The sequence below is a fragment of the Lontra canadensis genome, unplaced genomic scaffold (assembly GCF_010015895.1).
Source record: "Lontra canadensis isolate GAN:19392208 unplaced genomic scaffold, GSC_riverotter_1.0 scaffold104, whole genome shotgun sequence".
Lineage (NCBI taxonomy): Eukaryota > Metazoa > Chordata > Mammalia > Carnivora > Mustelidae > Lontra > Lontra canadensis.
In genome coordinates, this window is record NW_022631098.1 from 5,096,998 (window position 1) to 5,120,964 (window position 23,967).

Consider the following 23,967-nt stretch of genomic DNA (forward strand, 5'->3'; position numbering starts at 1 on the left):
CTCAATCCCACAACCCCAATAGCATGACCTGAACTGAAATAAAAAACTGGACACTTAACCAACTGAGCCACCCAGGTGCCCCTAAAACACTTTCATGTTTTTAAATATCCCCAAATCCAGAAAGACAAATGAATATTTAAAAAGAAAGTAACTAGGGCACCTGGGTGGCTCAGTCTTTAAGCATCTCCTTTTGGCTCAGGTCATGATGCCAGGGTCCTGGGATCGAGCCCAGCATCAGGCTCCCTGCTCGGCAGGAAGCCTGCTTCTCCCTCTCCCACTCCCCCTATGTTCCTTCTCTCGCTGTGTCTTTCTGTCAAATAAATAAATAAAATCTTTTTTAAAAATAAATAAATAATAAAAAAATAAAAAGTAACTGACCAACAGGAAAATGTTTCTAATCTGAGCATATGAATGAGGGATACAAGGTAGCATTCCAATACTCTAGGAATTAAACCAGAATTCGCAGACTTGATTACTGATTTTAACATGAATTTAAAAACTGACATTTTCAGGGCACCTGGGTGGCTCAATGGGTTAAAGCCTCTGTCTTCGGCTCAGGTCATGATCCCAGGATCCTGGGATCGAGCCCCGCATCCGGCTCTCTGCTCAGTGGGGAGCCTGCTTCTCCTTCTCTCTCTGCCTATCTGCCTAACTTGTGACCTCTGTCAAATAAATAAAAATCTTATAAAAAAAAACTGACAGTTTTCTCTCATCAACTAACTGTTCAAATCAATCAATACAAGAAGCAGATTCTAAACAAAACATACCATATTCAGAATTCAGAAATACAGCCCCAAATAAGTGCTTTAGTGTCTAAGCTTAGCGGGAAGAGCCACGTGATACTTACATTAATGCAGAATAAAGTGGTCATTCTGTGCAAGTAATTAGGATCATTTGCCATTACTAGCACTTTGGGAACGATGGTATTCTGGGCCCACTCTGTACCAAATTTCTCAACGAGCTTCATGAGGTTGCTGGTGGCGGCTTCGCGGATGGCATACACTGGCAGGAGAAAGGAAGGGCACATGTAATGCTGCTTCCAGCAGAAGCATAACCTAGTTTACTGACCTCATCATCCAAGAGGGGCCAAGACAAAACTCTCCCAACATTCTGAATTTACTCCGACAACAATGGCCAACATGCTCAGACAGGACTCATAATAGAATGATTTGGTCTTTTCATAGGTGGAAAATAAATAATTTGTCCAAGAAAAAGGAGCCACAGAGCTCACGACAGGCATCATTAGTCAACAACACTGAGTGCCTACGGGTGCTAGGTGTTAGAAAAAGAATAGAGAAGACAGTTCCCCACGCTCTGTCGGAGAAGTGAAAGCTGCTGGTCCCCCAGAAGTCACAGAGGGTAAGACCGGCCAGCATGAAGCATGAAATCACGTAGCAAAGATCGTGAGGGCCATCAGAGTCTAGAGAAAAGAGAACAGGGAGGTCCAGGGAGCTTCAGTAAAGAGAGGCCAGGCAATGGACCTCAAAGACTGATGTGTGGAAGTGGAGAAAAGAGGGGAGGAATTCCTGAGAGGCCAGAAACCAATGGAGCTGGGCACAAAGGGGAAAAACTGCTGAGTGCGAGACCGCGAGGCTGGACAGTCGGTGCACTCAGAACACAGAGCACCTTGGGAGCTACATTCAGATTTTGTTAAGAAAAACGATGAGCTTTTAAAGCAAAGTTGTGACCTGATGACCAATGCAGTATTTAAGCAAGATAATTCCAGCAGCAGCAACAGCAGCAGAGCAGAGAAAGCCAGCAGGGAGGTCACACAGAGGCCGCTGTGGTCACCTGCACGACAGCAAATAACCACCTCAGAGCAACTTGCCTCTTCTCCCTTAAAAGGTTTATGTTGACACGTGTCAAATGTCTTCTGTGAATAAACGTGTGTCCTTTAACATCTAGTAACTCCCTGTAAGATCATTTATCAAGGACATCATAAATCTAGATAATAAAAGCCTGAGCTACTACTTTTCAACGACTCACTGCACAGCTCCCAATACATTCAGGCCAGGTGCAGCTTCATTTCACAGGTCCTATACGACTCAAAACTGAGGCTCAGATAAAAATCCGGGGCAGTCGGTACCAGTTCTTTACCCTACTTTTCCCTCCAGGTAGGCCCAACCCTCCTGGGTAACAGGGTAGGCAAGAATAGCTATCCAAACAGCGGCCCCAACCCTGGCCAATTCCTGTAAGGCTTCCAGACAGGAAATGTCCAACTCTTCCCAGTCCACGGATCCTTTTCGGCAATGTCGCTGCTGAGAATAGGAAAGACAGCGTAGCCAAGAAACTATATAATTTATTACCAATACGAAACCTGACCAACGCCTATGGGAGAAGCAGCCGGTCAGTGACAGCCAGAAGCACTCTCCATGGGGCAAACCAAGTCAACTGTTTTACCCATGCTATTGATTCCCTCCCTTCCCATTCATGGTCTTTGTCTTGAGCACAACTCCCTCCCCACTCCTCCCCCTACGCGTCTGTGTCTTGTCTAATACTGTTTCTTCATTTGCTAGAGATTCTTCCCCTCTCCACGCCATTACCACAGGAAGGGACCTCACTGCCAGAGTAACCAGAGACCGCACACACACTCATCCCTGACCCAGACCTCAGCTGTACTTGACTGTACTTGGCCCGGCGTCCACTATTGTTGGCTCCTCTCAATTTTGTGCCAAAAGAATGTAAACCACTCCAGAGCTCTACCTGTTTTCTCTCCTTGTTTTGTCTCTCTCCCTCTCCCCTCAAGGTCTGATGGACTTGCAAGGTTCCTCTGAATCCCAAACACACTCTGTATGCTCACTCAGACACCTTATCCTTTCTCCGGTAAGAAATATATGCCCCCTCTAAACTCTTCCCTCGGATCAACACGGTCCACTCAACCTCAGGAGAAAAGGGGGCACTTTCTTCCTGATACTATTCCAGATTTTTCACAAAATTCTTTCAGTAGTTTAGTAACCAGGAAAAACGTTTCAAAAATGTAACTGATCAGTGATCACTACACAGTAGTTATCTACAGTGCAAAACAAAGCCAACAACAAAAAACCCATGTGACTAATTAAGTACAGGACAATTTCAGAGCTGACATTTCATTGAGGCAAAGAATGCTTCCAATGTCAATTTAGTATACTGGCGTGCTGCCACAGAGAAAGGAACAAGGGTCTCTCTTAAAATCCCAAATTGGAGAAAAGATATCTGAAAAGTGAGGAAAGAGTAACTGACTTGTACAGGCGGAGCAATCCTACAGAGAAAGGGTGTGAGGAATTCAATTCTTTGTGGAACATTAGGACTTTAAAAGTTCCTCAGAATTTACCTAAAAATGCAAGCTTTCAAATTAGTATACAGAATGACCTGCTGGGATGTGTCCTTCCCACTAACATTACATATGTATCAGAAATAATACAAGCATTACTTTCCTAAAAGGAATATCTTCCTTACGATTTACCAAACTTAAGTTTCATTTAAAAGAAAAAAAAACTGGCCATAAAAAGGTACCTTTAGAGGGCAAGGAAAAGAGTCTTCGCATCTAGTCTGCAAACACTGAAATCACCTCCATATATATACTTCATTGTCTTAACCATATAATCTTCCACATGATCCAAATATGCCCCTAACAAAACCACTTCCATGTAGAAGCAGACACCAGTATCCTACTCCTCCCAGATATGCAGGCATAAGCATCACAGGTGAACAGAGATACACTCAACACATCGAGTCTGAGATGCTGTGGAAGTGAAACAGGATGCCTAGCACATGCAACAAAATACAGAACCAAAGCTCAGGCAGGACACTGTAAGCCCCAGGGCCCCCCTGTGAACAGATGTCAGACCACGCCAAAGCTGCCAGGCCTGCACATGGGGCCTGGCAGTGAATCTCACTGGTCCAGAGGGCACCCCTCCCACGCGTCGCTGCCTGGCAGACTGGGGAAGATACACGGACCTGAGACCTTGGAAAAAATCAACTGCTAACCAGTTAACATGTAAGGTGGTTTTATAGACAAAAACCACTGCCTTGTCATCTTGATAAGCAGCTTTCAGTAGCAGTTTGTGGCACTGGAAGAAGAGGATTCTGTGAATGTTGAATTACGTTATAAATATAAAGAGAAGACAAATTATTTTCAAACTTATTTTCTGAAACAGGGCTTCCACCTGAACCTTCCTGAGCTCGAGGCACTGGCAGCAGCCAGGGTACACAGTAAGCCAGCCTTTCACCAAAACCAGAAATCTGCATCTCCCCCCGCCTGGCCCCATCCTCAGCCATAGCTGACGTCTCCCACTCCTGGACCCCTTTACTGCGCCACTGTCTACCTCCTTCTCTGAGTCACCTCAAAGAAGCCTAGCAGCCACTTCCATCGGATTCCAATCCTTACTCAACCCAGTCTGTGATGGCAAAAGACTCCAATGCTATGGCCAAGCAGACCTTGGGATAAGGAAGGAGTGTATGTATAAAAAAGACAGTCTGAAAATAACGTAACAGAAAGCCCAAGAAACAGAGCAGAGATTATTTAATGAAAAAATAATATTTAAGATTTTAAAAAATGGTAGAAAACAGTAATGTCAAACCTGTGTTCAAAGGAAGCTAAGTGGACTTTAATCAAAGCCTTTCTTTATCCCTACATTAATAGACAAAATGCCTGATCAGATTAGGATTCCTTTCTAAAAAAAAAAATATATATATATGAACAAAATGAATGTATGTAAAAACATGGGCCTTCCATAATAATCTGTTTAACTTACTCACCATGGTCCACAAGCCAGGCCATACATAAAGAATTCAGCTTTTCATCAAAGAACTCCACACCCTATAAGATACAGAAGATTCCATTAATACATATCTCCAAAGTTCAGAAATCAAGGTGGTCTATTTACATTACATCAAAATGACCTAAAAGCTAAAAAAAAAAAAAAAAAAAAAAAAAAAAAAGACGTTTCCAAATAAGCTGAATGCATGAACTAGCCAGAAAAGGCAAGGCATGGAATTTGATTTACAAACTGTAAGTCTTTAATCATAAACAAAAACCTAAGTGAGATGACCCAAGCCCTGCTAAGTGGGAGAGAAGAGGGTGGCCAGGAACCAGACACAACAGTGCAGACGAGCTGGAAGAATGCACCGTGGACGGTTTGCCAAGCAGTATGGAGGTTATTTGTAAAAATGAGCTAACCCAGGAAAATACCTGTCAATAATAACAGTTCTCAACTTTTCCCCTTTTTGGTTAATAACATAATAAATCCTTAAGGATGAAAAAGCTGACATCAAGAAACTGAGAGATCCCCAATTAAAGAGAGAATGTCTGGGATGATGGGAGAAAGCAGAGGGCAAATAAAGCAGGCACAAGCCTCCAGGCGCAGTGGCCCCAGTGTAGAGTCACGGGGGAACCATCCTGACCCTCCCGGGTCTGCTCTGCCTGCCAACAGGCAGCCAGCCCAGCACAGGCAGACTCACACACACCAACTCTGTGGCACTCGTGCAACACGTGGGACAGAGCGGGGACAGCTAGCGCCTCCTCTGTGGGGTCTGCAGGTTTCACAGTTTTATTTCTTTGGATGCTAAGAAGTTATTGACCAGTGAGTATATATTTTAAATAAAGAGATACAATACCAAGGGTCAGTGCTTGGAAAATACTGACTTAATGAAATGGCTTTATAAAAATAACAGATTATGAACAGGTTTTAGCATACACATCAGCCTTCAAAGATATCCTTTTCAGTTCAGGTCATGGATTCTTCAGGAGTCCTAATTTTTATTTCCCAAGTTTTGTGGTTTAACTTTATATCTATTCACCATGGTTCACTAGCCAGGCTATACAATAAACCTTAAAAGAACTGTATAGACTAACTACCTGATATAAAACTCTACACAGATTAGAAGAAAAGTAAGAATAAAATATATAATACTAGAAGAAGTTGAAAATACTGAACAAAATGTTCATGACGTTACATGTCATCCCCTGCCAGACAGGTATGAGTCAGCGAAACTCACCCCCCGGCCCTGGCTCCATTCTCCTCCACCACAGAGCTACCAACCTCTGCCGACTTCCCCCGAGGGGAGCAGAGGCTGAGAGAAATGATACTAGAATGACCCCTCCCTTCTGGACAGCTGTTTCAGCTTTTAGCAAACCAGTTAGGCGCTGCTGCTTTCTACTCTAGAGAGGAAAATGCAGGACAGTCACCAGTGACAAAGAGAAGGTGACCTTCAGCACTTGGGAGTGACAGAGAACAAACACTTCACCTGACCCTATAAGCTATTCACGGATACATCTGCCATCTGTTTTGAATGAGACACTTCAAATTTTATAAAACATAATGCCACCAACATGCACAGGACACACTTCACAAACTTAGTATGTCAAAGTAGGCAACAAATTCAGTGGTCCAAGAAAAAAAAAATTAATCCCACATGCTGTGATCTCAAAGTAATGGAAGGAGGGTGAGAGAGGACACACACTGCAGAATGTTAGCTGTCAACTGACAAAGTGCAGGAGCTACTTCAAAAAATATTCAGGTATTCATTCATTCAACATTCAACAAATGTTATGTGCCTAATTCCCGCCGGGTTCTGCCAAGCACTGCAAGTGAGACACTCCACACGGCTGCAGCCCCGCAAGAGCTCACTCGTCCCTCTCTCCAGCTAGACGTCAACAGCACGTGCTCCCGACAGCGCACGCGCATATCAAACCTGAGCCTACCTCGGGCACTTAATAAAAGAGAAAGAAAGGATGTGGCTATAATACCAAGCACTGAAATTTTAATTAATGTGATGATCAGTTAGAGTAAATGAAACTGAAAACTGGAACACGTAATGTGATAATGTGATCTCTAGCCTCCAGACTTCGTACTCCGTTCCCCTGTGACGAAGCCTCAACTCCCTTTCACCAGAATGCAGGAAAAAGGGGTCATCAGGGACATTTTGCTTAGAATATAGGCCAACAGCTGCCATGAGCAAAAAGCAAAGTTCTTTTCTCGGTTCACTATTCCTTCAGAGACACTAAACATCATACTATGTTATTTATTTATCAAGACACTGATTCTTCTCTGGCTTTGCTTTCAGGTAGCCATAAGATGAAATATGTTTCTGTAACAGCCCTTCGCTAGCAGTTAATGCACTACTGAATATAAAAACCATCCTACAGGCAACTAGGTCAGACCCTACTTTCATGCATCTGAACGATCATAATCCTGTGAGTTCCATGGGCCTCCTCCATGCCACCGTCAGTCTGGCCTGCAATCGAGGCGACCCTTCACTCCGTGCGGCACACACACTCACCAGCTGGCCGGCCAGCAGCGGCATATACTCGATGATGGCCAGCCGGACCCTCCACTTGGCATCTTCCGCCAGCTCCACTATGGCAGGAAGGAGAGACTGAGAGAGCTGACGGATCCCAATCACTTCATTTACACAGTCCAAGTTAGAGATGATATTCAAACGAACTTCTGGACACTGCAAATACACAAGTCCCAAAGAACACGTAAGAATCAAGGTCACTGCCCGATATTCTATTGTCACAATGAGGCAAAAACTGCCTTGAGGATTATATCTAATAATACATGCAAAGCATTTACGATCATGTCTGACAGAGAGTATGAGAGTAAATGTTAGCCATCATTACAATTTTGATGCTATTATATTTAAATTTAAATTTAAAACATTCAAAACAAAAGCTACAGCAGCTTTAAAGGGAAGACACCACTGCGTCTCAGCAGGAATCAGGCAGCGAGGACACAAAGACATTTTCAGGTCCGCGTCAATGGCTCCTTGTGCTCATTTTCTGCAGAACTTGTAGCTCCATACACAAACACAGGAATTGTCACTGGTTTAAAATAAGCTACCTTTTTTTTTAATCCCTTCATCCCTGCTTCGAGTTCTATTTTAGTGAAACCCCAAACCAAAACCAAACCAAATCACTGACTATCAAAGGCAATAGAATTTTTAGCCAGACTCACCTCATCCTTTAACTGAGCTAAAAAAAGAGGTAGAAGATGTTCAATGGTATTCTCCTTGCCCAAAATGGTAGACAATCCCATAATTACAGAAGCTAGAGCCGATTTGACATGTTGATTTGTATCAGATACTAATTCCTAAAATAAAATCAAAATTAAAAGCCTTTCTTTTGTGGCAAGACAACAGAAACTTCCATAGCATCACCCAAGGAACTTAAAGAGACAGCACTATTTCAATATTGATTAGTTCATCAATTTCCAAGCCATCTGTTAGATAATAGAAACCTATGAACCACAGAGCACTTTACAATTACAAACACTAATAAGTAACAAACAACAGCATATTAACATGACTATCCCAATCATCCCCTATCCACCCTTAAACTCAAAGAGCTTTAAACTAAAACAAAGAAACAAGAAAACTGAGGTAAAGTTTACCTTGTAACATAAAGGGCAAGGTGAAACAAAAAATAACCTAATTAGGTTTACCTTTATAAAGGGCAGAATTTGATTCATAATTATGGTCTCTCTACCTTCAGTGGGCAAGTTCTCACAAAGTTCTGAAAGAGAGAAATAGAAAAAATTACTAATGCTTACAAAGAGCCGTTTACAAGCAGCCAGGTTTATCAGCAGTTGCAACTTAAATCAAATCATGTTTAAGCAAATAAGCTCCATGAGGGGAAAATAGCTCTTATTCTAGATGAACTTTTCATCAATCTATATGCCATATACACCAATCCAACCTGCTAAGGCATCTTTTGTTACAAAAACAAGATAAAATGGCTATTTGGTTTTTTTGTTTTTTTTTTTTTTTTTTTTAAGATTTTTAATTTTATCGGGTGCCTGGGTGGCTCAGTGGGTTAAGCCGCTGCCTTCGGCTCAGGTCACGATCTCAGGGTCCTGGGATCGAGTCCCGCATCGGGCTCTCTGCTCAGCAGGGAGCCTGCTTCCCTCTCTCTCTCTGCCTGCCTCTCTGCCTACTTGTGATCTCTCTGTGTCAAATAAATAAATAAAATCTTTAAAAAAAAAAGATTTTTAATTTTATCGTTCTTTTATTTTTTTTTTAAGATTTTATTTATTTATTTGACAGATAGAGATCACAAGTAGGCAGAGAGGCAGGCAGAGAGAGAGAGCGAGGAGGAAGCAGTCTCCCCCCTGAGCAGAGAGCCCGATGAGGGGGCTCGATCCCAGGACCCTGGGATCATGACCCAAGCCGAAGGCAGAGGCTTTAACCCACTGAGCCACCCAGGCGCCCCAGCTATTTGGTTTTAAATATAAAAGGAACAGCCTTGTCCAACGACGTGACTTTCCTACACAACGAAATCACCTCTTATTGAAAACCATATCCCACAACAAAAACCATACAAAATTCACTGACATTTTAAAAAATGCACCAAAATGAGTGATATATCCCGCAACATAAATTGAACTCCTTAACCTTTTACTTTGTGGGCAGCAGCTGCTCGGACTTCAGCTTCACAGTCTTTAAGTAGGTTCTGAAAGGCGGGGATGAGGTCATTTAGGGTGATTTTAGGACCCACAGCTTTCTGGAGCTATAAAAAAATTTGTACAGGTTTTAATGTATACTAACAAGTTAATTAACATGAACAAAACAAAACAGTGTAACCTTCAAATATGTTTTTGCTACAAGCACTTCCAATTCAGAAGAATTAATTCAGAAACTTTTGGTATGCAGCAAATCTGTGGGTTTGGAGTGTTTTTTTTCTCTTAGCACTTAGAAAATGTCAGTACAATAATTTTACCTCTGAAAACTTGTCAGCTACCATGTAGCGAACCCTCCAAGATTTATCTTCTGCTGCTTGCCGAAGCGTAGGCATCACCAAAGCCTCGAGATCATCCTGAGACAGTAACTGGGCAATGCTGACACAAGCTTCCACAGCTAGGAGACGCACTGAATCCTAAAGGAACAAAATTTCTTTGTTAGACAAAATTTACGGAGAGCCACAGGGCAGTATATTATGTGTGGTGTGGGGCAATGCTGTAGGTGTTGTTCAAAGGAAAAACAAAAAAACACTATACACCGTTTCACATTTTTATGTCTTAAAACATACTTTGCCTAGAATAGCATATCAAAGCCATAAAAGCAGAAAAGACCTTGTTCTAGAGTCAACAGTAAAGTAATTCCCTTAGCCAAAATGCAGAGTTTTTATTAATGAAAATGTAAAAATTAAATGAAAAAAAAAAAAGAGAACATTTTAATGATGTCTTCAAGGCCTTCCTATAGTAAGTTGTTAAGGGATAAAAAAATGAAAATTATACTTGAACGAAACTGCTTAACAGATCACAACAAAAATAAGAGAATAAGGGGTAGGGAAACAGGAAGCTCAGTTGTCAAATAAACAGTTTGGGGTGGCAGTGATAGTAGGCATAAGATGATGACTTGGAAAGAACTATATAAAAAAACATAAGAGTAATTAAAAAAAAAAAAAAAACACACTGGATTAGAATGTTGAGAGTCAGGGACAGAGTAACTTCGAGGTAGCCAAGCCTAGAAAAATGAAGCAAAAAATTTTAGAAAGGTATGAGATTAAGGAACTCAACTTCCCAAACATAATTTGCCAAGTGTCAACCTGATACCCAAGTGTCCCTTGGGCAAGTAGAAATACACAATTAGACAAATCAATGAGAAGTTAGGAATTGAGATTATAGCTTTGGGAATCATAAATATGTGAGCAGAAACTAAAAATATATAAACATAAGCACACAGGAGGGAGACCAAAAATGTGAATAGTGTATGTGCATATATGATTATGTATTTTTATAAATATATATAACATACACATATATACACATGAGAGGTAAGTGACTCCAACTTCTCAAAATATTACAAATATTAAAAATTATTCATCAACAATAATTTACTATATGCCCAGCACATTCACTCCTCTATCCAAAAGAATAAGCAAAAAAAAAAAAAAAAAAAAAAAAAGCAGACTAGGTTACTAGGTTCTTGTATAGCAGTGGCTATACAAATATTTTTGGAATCCAAAAACAATGCTATATCAAGGGACTACTATCATCTATGGAAATATGTACCAATAAATATTTGTTAATCAATTACTTTTCTCCCCATACCCTGTCCTCTATCTTAGCAATGACACCACCATTCAGCCAGTTTGGGCTCAAACCAAAAATCAAGGTCTCCCTGATTGCTCCTCCTTTCATCCCATCCAATCCCACTGTAGTCCTAATGATGCTGCCTCTAAACTTGTCTCTAGATTCTCTCCACCTTCACTGTACCATTTTAGTTCATCACGTGTCTTGCCTGGGTTATTGCAAAAGTCTCCTAATTGGTCCTGCTGTTTCTAATCTCACCCCTGCCCCTTATAATTTGGCTTCTGGCCAGAAGCCAGAATGTTCTTTTTAAAATGTAAATTACATCAAGTCACACCACCCCTACTTAAAATCTACGGGTATTCTCGCTGCACCTAGAATAAAAAATCCAAACTCTATACCTTGACTTACAGGGTGTCCACCTATCTTCTCCAACCTCAGAGCCCATCAGAGACACTATCACTCACGATGTTCCAACCCTAGTGTCCTCTCCTCCTGGAATTCTCTTTTCCTGGAGTTCTGGCACCCCAGGAAAGGGTATGGCTGGCATTCTTCTCCTGTGTCTCAGTTTGTATCCCCTCCACAGAGTCCTTCTCTAACTAATCTGTCTAGATGAATGCCCTATAAATCACTCCCTATTATGTCACCCTACTTTATTTTCATCATGGCATTTATCATTGTTAATGCTTATTGATCTGTTAATATTATCTGTTTTCCTTCATCAAAATGACAGAAGGGCCTCTGTATGTCTTCTTTTTTTTTTTTTTTAAAGATTTTATTTATTTATTTGTCAGAGACAGAGGGAGAGAGAGCGAGCACAGGCAGACAGAGGCAGAGGGAGAAGCAGGCTCCCTGCCAAGCAAGGAGCCTGATGTGGGACTCGATCCCAGGACGCTGGGATCATGACCTGAGCCAAAGGCAGCCGCTTAACCAACTGAGCCACCCAGGCGTCCCTCTGTATGTCTTCTTAACACTGGATCCCAGCACCAGAACAGTGCCTGATATGTAGCAGGTAATCAATGAATATTTTTTCAGTGAATGAATAAGCCAAGAACAGTAATTCTAACCGTGGTCAGACGAAATATACATACACACATTTTACAACTGAGCACTTAATATTTTTTTCTAATATATCACAACTAGAAATTATATGCCTCTTAACAAAAAATACAATCCCACATGCGAAGTGATCTTATCACCCCAAAAATATCAAATCTAAATCTCATTAAGCCTCTAGATCAGGGATGGGGCAAACATTGGCCAAACCCAGTACTACAGCTACTTTATGTAGATTAGGTTTTACTGGAACACCACCATGCCCACTCGTTTACACGCTACAGTACTTTTGTGCTACAACAGCAGATTTGAGTGGTTACAACCGAAACCGGCTCACAAAGCCAAAAATATTTACTAACTGGCCCTTTACAGAAAAAGTTTGCAAACCCTCCTCCCCCACACTAGATTCAACTAACCACTTGCAGGAAATACAGAAGACAAAGGAAAACATTACATTAGACCATGGGAAGCATAATCAATAAAATCCTAAATGAGGACTCTAAAGCCATCTGTCCAATGTGGTAACCACTACCCACCTGTGCCTTTGGAGCACATGAAATGTGGCTAGTGTCACATGTTCAATGATCATTATTTTGGACATACTGTTAAATAAAATAAATTATTTAATTTCCCATTTTTTACTTTTTGAAGTAGTAAATGTACAGAGAAGTTAAGAAATGGTTAGCACCAAAGTCAAGATAAAGTGTTATCTGAAGCAGGCAGGGAGCAGGTGTGTTTGGGAGGGAATGTGTGGTAGGCTTCTAGGCAGTGGTTGTCGAAGTTCTGTTTGCTAATAAGATGACATTATCTTATTCAGGGGGTTGTATATTTTGTGCTCTTTTCTGTATGCAATTTTAATAACATTTTTAAATTATTTTGGAAAGTAAGATCTACCATCTTTCCATCTAGAATCTGAAAATTACACTCATCAGTATGTGTCTGGCTGGTGCTCTTGGTGCTACACATGTGGAGTGATTCTAGGATAGACAGTGGCAAATTAAAACCCCAAAAGGATCTTCTAGAGTCTCGAAACTCTGGGGGTAGATCCTCTGAGCCATCAAGAGAGGCAGTACAGCCTGGATGTGAAGGCTGTAAACTCTGGAACCAAACTGCCTAGATTCTAATCCCATCTCTACTACTGCTGACTCTGCAACCCTGAAAAAGTGACCTCAATTTTTTCTGTTTTCCTAATATGTAAAATGGCATATCTACCCCATGGGGCTGTTGTGAGGACAAAGTGTTTCTTTTATGTACCCCCCTTAAGACAGGCTGAAAAAAATTGCATACTTAATGTAGGTGCTCCTTATTGTTGTTATATCTACCCCCAAAAGATACAGATCTTTTATAGATTTAGAATTGCTATTACAGGGGTGCCTGTGTGGCTCAGTGGGTTAAGCCTCTGCCTTGGGCTCAGGTCATGGTCTCAGGGTCCTGGGATCGAGCTCCGCATCGGGCTCTCTGCCCGGCAGGGAGCCTGCTTTCCCCTCTCCCTCTGCCTACTGCTCTGCCTACTTGTGACTTCTTTCTCTGTCAAATAAATAAATTAAAAAAAAAAAAAAAGAATTGCTATTACACAAAGTCACCCTATACACTCATCCAGAGGATATAGAGGGTCAAAGAGCCTTCTCAACACATGCTATGCTTGTTTATCTGAAAGTCAAAAATTCTAAGCAACATTACTTCCCCCATGACTGGCTGCAATGCACAAAGGTATGTTACCCCTTAACATAGCTTTGGTTTTCCCTCCTAACATAGCTCCATTTTTTCCATTAAGATTTTATTCATTTATTTGACAGGAAGAGAGAGAGCGCACGCACCCATGAACACAAGCAGGGAGAGTGGCAGGCAGAGGGAAAGGGAGAAGCAGACTCCCTGCTGAGCAGGGATTCCCAACATGGGGCTCAATCCCAGGACCCCAGGATCATGACCTGAGCCCAGGGCAGCGGCTTAACCAACTCGGCCACCAAGTGCCCTCTCGTCTACTCTTTGACTCTTCTATGAACCACTGCTAATGTAAGAGAAAATCATGGTCTGGTTAAGAAAGAAATATAAGGACACTGAGATGGGGCACATTAAACTTTATCCAGCCCAGACTTAAGTATCATTTTGGCAAAAAGGATCCTAACATGAGAACCAAAACTCCCCTTAAAACGTTAGAGGGGAGCATATCCATTTACCTTAAATAGTAAAGGTTAACTTACCTGTTCATCTGAAGCTAGGTTAGTGAACAGTGGAACAATTTCACTTTTCACACTGTCTAATTCCAAAACTTTTGCAAATTCGCCCAGTTTGGAAGCAGCAGCACGTCGTACCATTGGAGTATCATCTGAGCACAAGGAACGGAAGTGCCTGGACCGGATCAAATAATGAACATATTTCCTGTCAAACACCATTGATTAAACACCTCCAACACACACACTCAGACACACGTCATTTTAGTGGTTTTCTCTCACAAACATCAGTGGCTCTACTCAGGGAAGTAACAAATATAAAACCACTAGGACATTCAGCTGAGTAATAAAGTCATGTCACCTCTTCTCCCGTCCTGCTATCGGCCACTCACTGGTAACAGGGTATTATTGTGTAAATTGTTAGCTAGTAGGAGTTCCCAATAATCCCAAATAACTAAAAAAAAAAACCACCAGATCTTACTGTCTAATTTCTGCTTTGACAGCATTGGAAGCCCTGGGATAGCAAACGCTGAACAAACCACACGCAGATGTGCGAGAGGTGAACCAATCGCCACTCGCCAAGCGCTTCACCAGAGGTACAAAATGAGCTTCCAGAGCAACAGGAGTATGCTCCTGGGAGATCTGCCTCAGGGACTCCACAGCCTTGTCTCGAACCACAGTCTCTTCCACAGTCGCCAGACTTTCCAAAGGAGGCTGAAAAGACCAAAAAGGAAAATCAGAGAAGAAAACTTACAGAATCAGGTTAGCTACAGATTATCACCTTTGAAAGTGACTGAAGGGAGGTGGTACATGTAAGCAGAATGTTAGCTACAGCACACCAAATGCTTACTTTCAGTTCACACAGTGATAACATATGGCGTGTCCAACCTGAAGACACGACTTCTGTAGGACAGCCAAGATCTCATGTCCCAGATGGCAATTCCCAGATGGTGTCTACAAATGACACAGTGGAGACTTGACACAATATTAATATTACCGCAGGCTGAATGACTAGGTTTAAAAGATATGGAGCCAAATTCAGATAAGATCATGTTTATTTCCTCAAGAGTAAATGCAAAAACATCAGCACCACAATTACATGATGACATCTCATCAGGCCATGGGGCCCACACAGGCTTTGGAATATTATTCTTCCATTTCTGGAAACGCAAGTAACCCTGTCCACTAGCTCCACACCATCAACTTATCTAGCATAGGAAAGGCTGAGTACAGAACCTCTTTCTTCAGAATACATCCGGAATCTTATGAGCCAAACACAGAGCAGAAGTCACTGACAGAATGATGAACAGCACAGACATGGTGGGAATCCTTGTTTTCAGCTTCAGAAATAGAAGAGGCCAAAAGGGCTGGTCTAGACCAGGATCAGTAAGCGAAGAGGACACAGCGCAGTGAAAAGTGCAAGAGGGCTGGTTCTCTGAACCACTACTTCTCTAGGTGAACATCTGTATATCCAGCATAGCCATGAGCTGCAAATGTTAAAGACAAAATCCACATACAGAACTGACCAAGAGCGTGAAAGAGAATTAGGAGTCAACCTAATGAGTCGACCTAAGAACACATTTCAAAAATTGTTTGATACACACAGAAGTAGAAAGTACTCAACTTTCCTAAGAGGTATTTCAGGAGCCCTTTGAAAAGATACTGCTTTCTTACTCGCTTACAAATGCCTCTCGTGATCTACCCTGGCAGTCACTGAGCGCCTCTCATACAGTATCCCTGGACGGTCTCTATCACCACTCTAACATAAGGCCAAGCTCCCGAGAATCAATCAGGAGTTGTCTCTGTATTTGAATTCTGCCTACTTCTCTGGACCCTCTCCCTACGGCCCCACCTACCATTCCTGTGTACTGTGGCTCAACACACCAGCAAGGCAACCTCTTTCACACTTCCAACCCCTCAATCAATGGATTACTGTTGCACTGTAACACTGAGGACAGAGGAAAAAGAAGGCAGATAGGTTCCTTGCTCTAGCAGACTTTATATTCTAGGGTTGAAAGACAACTGATCAAGAAAATAATCATATGGGGAGGAGCACTCTGTGAAGAAATAGAATAGGATGATGTGGTAACAGGTGACTAGGAGGCAATTTCAGGTTGGGTGTTTAGAGAGAGGCCTCTCTGAGAAGATGCACTGAAGCTGATCTCTGAATGACAAGGAAGCAGCCACCAGAAGCTCAAAGAACATTAGAGGGAATACCCAGGGCAATAATCATAAGGCTTTATTCAAAGAACAGAAAGAAGACCACTATAAATAGAACGAGGTTATATGGGGTGCCTGGGTGGCTCAGTGGGTTCTTTGCCTTTGGCTCGGGTCATGATCCCAGGGTCCTGGGATCAAGCCCCACATCAGGCTCTCTGCTCAGCGGGGAACCTGCTTCCCCCTCTCTCTGCCTGCCTCTCTGCCTACTTGTGATCCCTCTCTCTCTGTCAAATAAATAAATAAAATATTTGAGAAAAAAAAAATAGAATGAGGTTATCAAAAGGGAACACGACATGAAATAAATTCATAGAGACAGCTTATTCCTTAGTTAACAAAACCTAAGGTAGGAATTTGGATTTTCTAAGCACCAAGGCAGGAAGTGATCCATTCTCTGGGTAAAGAGTGAACCAGAGGGAGAGGGTGGGAGGGCAGAGTGGAAGGCAACTGGTCAGGACGTTACTACAGTAGTCTCGTGGGAAGATCATCAGGTCTAGGAAGACAAGAGGAAGGGAGAGCGAGGCAGTAGTGGAGAGGAAGGAAAGTGAACTCATTTGAATTGTATACAGAATCTATAGGAATTATTCATGCAATGAATGTGGAAAATGAGGGAAAGAGGATGCAAGAATGTCTTCTAGGTTTTGGCTTGTCCAAGTGGGTAGACAATGATGCTATTTACTGAGACGGACCACTAAATGAGAGGCATACTTTAGGGAGAAAATGGAGTTGTTTCAGGCATGTTAAATTTGAAATGTCTGTTTGACATCCAAGTGGAAAAATCATAGGCAGATATGTGGAGAGATACAAGCAGGTACTTATATTCATGGAGAGGTCAAAAATCACATTTCTACAGAAATCACAAATCAGCATCATACAGACAGCATTTAAGCCATCAGGCATACATCTCTCTCTTGTCCAACTGTTAAATTCCCAGTTATCCTTCAAAACTTAGTCTAGACATCACCCCCCCACCAAAAAGGTTTTCTCTTACCACCCTGAGTTAATCTCTTTCTCCTTTCTACTATTTAAGTGCCTTCTATTCTATTCTATTCTTCCCTCCAACGCTGTACAGTAACTACTTGTTAACACAGAAAGGCAGAGACCTCACTCCATTTACACTGGTCTTCTTTAACATTAACACTATAACTTCAACGACTGATACAGTAGGTTGTCACTAAATGTCACTGAGTTCCCAATCGAACTGAACTCATCAAATCCACAAAGTAAATCAGAAGCAAACCATAGGCTTATAATCAAAGATAAAAAGCTAATAAACATTTCCAAGGAGGCTGACTGGTTCAGTCTGTAGAGCATGTGTTTCTTTTCTTTTCTTTTTTTTTTTTTTTTTAAAGATCTTATTTATTTGAGAGAAAGAGAGCACAAGCAAGGAGCTGGAGGGAAGAAGGAGAAGCAGTCTCCCCATGGAGCAGGGAGCCTGATGCTGGGCTCGATCCTAGGACTCTGGAATCATGACCTGAGCTGAAGGCAAACACTTAAACGACTGAGGTACCAGGCACCCCAGAGCATATGGTTCTTGATCCTGGGGTTTTGAGCTCAAGACCCACACTGGATATAGAGATTACTTATATAAAAACTTCAATTAAAAAAAAAAGCCCCATGGGGCGCCTGGGTGGCCCAGTGGGTTAAAGCCTCTGCCTTCAGCTCGGGTCATGATCTCAGGGTCCTGGGATCGAGCCCCGCATCAGGCTCTCTGATCAGCAGGGAGCCTGCTTACCCCCACCCCCTTCTCTCTACCTGCCTCTCTGCCTACTTGTGATCTCTCTGTGTTAAATAAATAAATAAAATCTTAAAAAAAAAAAAAAAAAGTCCCTAAAAAACATTTCCCAAATTATGACACTGCTAGAAGAGAATTAAGATCTCCAATTTTGGGGAGGGGGAGAAGTGTGAGAACCCACAAAAACAATCAAACCCTTTTTCTTCCAATCTCTAAACTAACAAGTCCACAGAGGCAGAAAAGAAAAGAAAAATAAGTTCTTATGCTCAGTCATAAGTGCCTACATTATTTGTTTTCCCAACAGCCAACACAATGACTACCCATAAAAAAGATCTGCACTAAAAATGCTGTAGTGTCCCTAACACTAAACAACTGTATAATTTATACTGGAAAAGTTCTGCAAAAATGGTAGGCAGAATATACTTACCAGCAAACAGTGGGCAAAGTCGGGACCTCCCACCAGGCCAGTGAAATTTCCCAGTTGCTCAGCAAGAGCTAACAGTACCTCATCCTCATCATAAATTGTATCTGGAAATGACAATAAGCCAGTACTCATCAACAAGGATAGCTGGCCCAGAACGGGATACTCACACAAAACTAGAAACAGACTCAATATTTAACTAGATAGTCCTGTCACAGTCCTAACAGCATTCTGGTCCCGTTTCACACAATGAATTAGAAATTGACAATCTCATGTCAATTACCTTCCTTCCCATTAGCTTAATAGTTAATGTTTTAATACATCTGGCCATAAGATATGCCTTGTCTCGCTTCTTTTGTACAGAAAGCATCAGGCTCAGTTTAGTATTTAATAGCATTGGTAACAAATTCTAAAAAAGAGTAAGTTTTGAAAGCCACTGGAAAATGGCAATGGCTATGTCTTTCTTTAAACCAAAAAGTCACAAACCTGTAAGGAATGGGAGCAGTTCCGTTCGAGTCCTTTCTACTCCAAGCGCTAGAGCAATTGTTGATAACTTCTTAATACTGTTGAGACGGAGCTTCAAAAAAAAAAAAAAGAAAGAAAGAAAGTGCAAAGAGTGAAGTAGACAACTGTGATTTAGACCAAAAGATGAAAGCTGCAAACAGGTAGGATAGGCATACAGTGACGAGGAGGAAAACCTTCATTTTAGATCTTACTCTATGAGGAACCTTGGGAGCAGTGGGAACACAGCTTCGTTTTAGCCAAAGGAAGGTTTCTTAAGGGCAACAAAGGGCCCATTAGAAAAAGGAAAAAGAATACCACATCCAGGAAGTGAGACAATTTCAACACGAGAACACTTTTGCATCGGTGAAGCTGGGGAAATGGTTGAACACAACCTCCAGCTTTCCGAAGAAAAAAGTTACACCTGAGCTGACACACCGACTCTTCTAGGTTATTAAGCCGCCCCACTCTCTTTGTACCCAACAAGCCAGGCCGGTTTCCAAGCCGAGAGGAAGGCTCTCACCCACCTGCTGCTCACAGGGCCCCTCCGGCATCTCTGCAGCCCACTCCAGCCTCCTGGGGCCGCGCCACCCTCCTCCCAGCGCAGGACCCAACGCGCGTTCCCCCTCCCAGCACTACCCGGAAGGGGCGCCCCGGCGGGAAGCCGGTGCTCCCACAACCGCCAGGACCGGGTGGGACGCCTCAGGCGCAGGGAAAAGGGGTACTGGAGAGGCCCCGGAGAAGGTCTGTTCGAGCCAGTGCTGCCCCTCATGGGCCTCTATCCTCCTCCCCATCAAATTTCTGCTCTAAGTCAGCCTCTTCCAGGGCCCTCCAGCCTTCCCCACCGCGGAGCCGGCCTTCCTTCTTTCCCACCACACACCCAACCAGGCCCGCCGCCACGCCCCGGCCCGATTCTAGTACCTGCACGTCCTCGTTGCGGAGCTCGTCAATTAAAACCGCAATCGGGTATAGCGAATCGTCTCCATCTCCTCCCGCTGCCCCCGGGCCGGTCCCGGGCCCCGCTGCGCCCGCCATGTTCTTTCTCCTCCGGCTCGTCGCCGCCGCCGCCCGTCCCGCGCCCAGGCCCCGCCCCGCGCCCAGGCCCCGCCCCGCGCCCAGGCCCCGCCCCGCGCCCAGGCCCCGCCCCGCGCCCAGGCCCCGCCCCGCGCCCAGGCCGTCGGAACTAAGGCCCAAGCTCCCACACCGCGGAGGCGGGGGTGCAGAGTCTCTGCCAGGGTGATGGAGGTACCTGCCCGGACCCCGCTGCGGGAGCTGTACGTTTAAACTCCAGAAGGGAGGGCTGAGAAAGCGCATGGAGCCCCCGCATCCTTTACGCAGCCAAAAGAAACAGGGGCAGGAATTCACTTTGCTCATGGTGGGCTGAAGGGGTCAGGGACCTACCCGAGTGATGCGAGCTCTGCTCCTAGGACTTGGGCACACCAAAGAGGATGCCCAAGGCCAGGAGGAAAACAGATTTAGCGCCTCCCCTGACTTCATCCTGGCTCTGAGCCACCAGGTCTCCAGCCCTAATTTCCCCCGCTAGCCTCAAGCTTCCACAGAACCCCTCCACCTCTTCCTCTGGCCTGTGAGCCAGAATTGTATCTGGCTCCTGCTCCGTAAGACAAATAACGCGGGCGGTGAGAGAAAATGAACACTGCTGTCCAAACTCCCCAGTCAATATTTTTTCCGCTTTTTCCATGCAAGCTGTTGAAAACATGCTGCTCTCTTGTTTTTGTGTTTCTTTTCAGTTTGGTACTGGAATGGTGCCTTCTGTTGTTTTTTCTTCCTCCCTCTTTTAGGTCTTTAGCATGCTAGAAGTACAACAATCAAGCAAAACTAGGACAAGCTTTAATCCTTCCAAACTGGGTGGAGTGGCTACTTTGCTTGTACAAGAAAGGCTAAACTGGCCTCCCTAGAACTCCCAGAGTCCTCAAAGGCACCAGGAGGAGGATGGAGGGTACTGGAGTTTCTTACAAAACTTAATGGAAAGTTTTCCTTTACCCTTCTGAGGGCAGCACAGAAACACCCCCTCTTTTTTGTTCATTTTGGACTATAAGCAGCTTAGAGTGATAAACTACATATGGTTATCATAAGCTCAGAAATGGTAATGGCAGGTCTGATGAATGAAAACATAAAATTATCAATGAACACAATTTGGGAGACTTTTTTTTTTTTTTTAAACACCGCGTTCATCAGAGTAAACCCGGTAGATAGAGACTTTGATAGGAGTGAAAGTTTGGGAACCAAAGGACTTCAACAGTAGCTCTCAAATTAAGTCTGTGGATGTATTCTGTAGGGCTTCCATTTGGTTTTCATTTTGGTAATAATTTTTAGATTTATACAAGCATATCCTGGACTATTTGGCTGACCACTTTATAACCAGTATTGCAGCCCTATTTCAAAACTTAGGTTTGCATGTGTGTTCCACTGTTACTTTTACACCCTTCTAGGATAATGAGAAAAGAACAGAGGTGGATTTAAAATGAAAATGGTGTTTTCATGCCCAAAATGAAAGCCAAATGACACCATGGAAATGTACTGTGGCAGCATTTCCAACAGAGGAGTAGTGAGAAAACAGGTGTTACAGGTCACTTGGTGGCACAGGCACATTCACCTCAAAAGAAACTGAGCCTGCACGGGCAACACCTGAGTCACAATACATGGGATAATTCCGTCTCCTGTGCATCTGATTTGTAGATCTATTTTGGGCTTTTAGTGTATAAGAACTATATACAAAAGAACATTATATTCCTACTTTAAATCTTCAAGTTTAAGTAATATTGTAATAAAAATAATTTAAGTTGGGGGCGCCTGGGTGGCTCAGCCCGTTGAGCGTCTGCTTTCCACTCAGGTCATGATCCCAGGGTCCTGGGATCGAGCCTTGAGTCGGGCTCCCCACTCGTTAGGGGGACTGCTTCTCCCTCTCCTTCCTGCTCATGCTCTCTGTCACTATCTCTGTTTCTCTTTCAAATGAATAAATAATTTAAATTGCCTGAGAGTTTTCATGATTTTTTGTTCCTTTAGAAATGGATCCAAATACCATTCAAGGTTGAAAAAAGGGCCAAGAGGTTTTTGGATTTTGTACCTTACCAGTTAGAAGATCGGAGGGTGTTCCTATTGGCATGGTTGGGGTGGGGGGAGGCGGAATCTGTTCCCTTATACTTGATATAAAAAGTCTTCAGAAACGATGGAGGAAGCAAGCAGAGAGAGAAGCACATTTAGTCAGTTCCACACATGTCATCATCTACATGTTAGCTCAAGCTTAGATGACCTCATTCTGAACAAAAATTAGCACACTGATTAAACCTGAGCTATTTTGTTTAAAACTCAGATATGCTTTCCTTACCCAAGCACAATGAATTGGATACCTAAAAAATAACTATGATTAAATATGAAATCACAAAGCTGAAAAAAATAGGTGCCAAAAAATTGCCTGGTTTGAGAGTCATCAATTCGAGACTTCAATTCCCACCTCTGTCTCTGACTCACTGTGACCTGCCTCTTCCTATGCCTCAATCCCTCCTCCCACCCCCTCACCCCCAATAAAACGGAGTTAACCACCTCTGGGTCCCTCTCTAGTTACTCTGATGATGTGAGAACAAAACAGGTAGTAAACATGGAGATGCTAATAAATCCTTCAATAAAGAAAGTCATTAAAAAAGGCTACAGCAGAAAGAGGCTATTTCAAAAACTGGGCCAAACGGAAACTGGAACAAAGTCTAAGTCTTTTGGGGAGTGTGGTCCACAGACTATCTGAATCACCTCAGATGCATGTGAAAAAAAATGCATATTCCTGGCTTGCACCCCAAATCCACTGAATCAGAACCCCTGAGAGTAGGGCGGGGCACTTAACTGTGTGCCCTCGTGATTCTAACGTACACAGATATTCCAAAATCACGGATTCTAAAACATCTGGAAAAACTATTTCCATGTCAACAAGCAGCTGCTCAGGGAGAGTCTGAAAAGAGTTTTGGAGGCCGCCTCTTGTCCAGAAAAAGCAAATGACAGCGACAACTGCTTATTGATGAGCAATTCTGTCCCTATTGGCTATGGTTTTTACCAGATTAAACAGATCGCTCTTCTGCTGGACTCCTGGAATACAGCTAAGCACGACAAATACAGCCCTGGGGTTCTGAGCTGCAGCCACATCCTCTCTATTCTGCCTCTGGTCTCCTCCCCATGTTCTCCCCTGCCCCGCCTTGTGCTCCCCCCCACACCCCGCCAACAGACACACACACACACACACACACACACATGAAACTAAATGACCAGGGAGTTCCAGAAGCAGCAGCTAAGATTTAGCTGGGGTTTAAAGCAACACCTGGGAAACAGCGGGACATCCTCAGCACAGAAACACTGGGCTCTGACACCCACATGCAGTTCAGGCATCTAGTGAGTCAACGGAAGACAGGGTCAGACTTGCCCCATTCCTGTCACATGAAGCATCGGGAATGCAGAGAAGCACAGGCAGATGGGATGAACAGACATCACCTCTTAGCGCTTGTAACAGCTCCCAGCATCACAGGAGAGAAGGGTCAGTCCTGAGGAAGTCTGAAGGACGTCTCGGTCATGCTCTCCAACCTCCTGCCTCATTGACCCAGCTCGCATCTTCCTCACCATCTGCTGGGCTTTACAGAATAAATGCTCATTCAAGTTGATCTGCTTCAGAGCACCCCCCTGTAAGAGAAGGCCGAGTGCAAGACAAAGACCTGTACGCATACAAATCAAAACCACAATGAGATATCACCTCACACCAGTCAGAATGGCTAAAATTAACAAGTCAGGAAATGACAGATGCTGGCGAGGATGCGGAGAAAGGGGAACCCTCCTACACTGTTGGTGGGAATGCAAGCTGGT

The 23,967-nt window shown here is 43.3% G+C and overlaps 1 protein-coding gene across 1 annotated transcript in view; it reads right to left on the minus strand.

Moving 5' to 3' along the window:
• PPP2R1B (protein phosphatase 2 scaffold subunit Abeta) overlaps positions 1 to 20,184 on the minus strand; it is a 32,682-nt gene extending 12,498 nt beyond the window's left edge. Inside the window, 12 exon segments of the mRNA XM_032838416.1 lie at positions 848 to 1,002; positions 4,738 to 4,798; positions 7,261 to 7,434; positions 7,938 to 8,072; positions 8,424 to 8,494; positions 9,373 to 9,487; positions 9,698 to 9,853; positions 14,267 to 14,414; positions 14,718 to 14,950; positions 18,616 to 18,716; positions 19,096 to 19,186; positions 20,032 to 20,184. Coding sequence (XP_032694307.1) covers positions 848 to 1,002; positions 4,738 to 4,798; positions 7,261 to 7,434; positions 7,938 to 8,072; positions 8,424 to 8,494; positions 9,373 to 9,487; positions 9,698 to 9,853; positions 14,267 to 14,414; positions 14,718 to 14,950; positions 18,616 to 18,716; positions 19,096 to 19,186; positions 20,032 to 20,145 — 1,554 coding nt within the window. The 5' untranslated portion in view covers positions 20,146 to 20,184.
• Between the last annotated feature and the right edge of the window lie 3,783 nt (positions 20,185 to 23,967).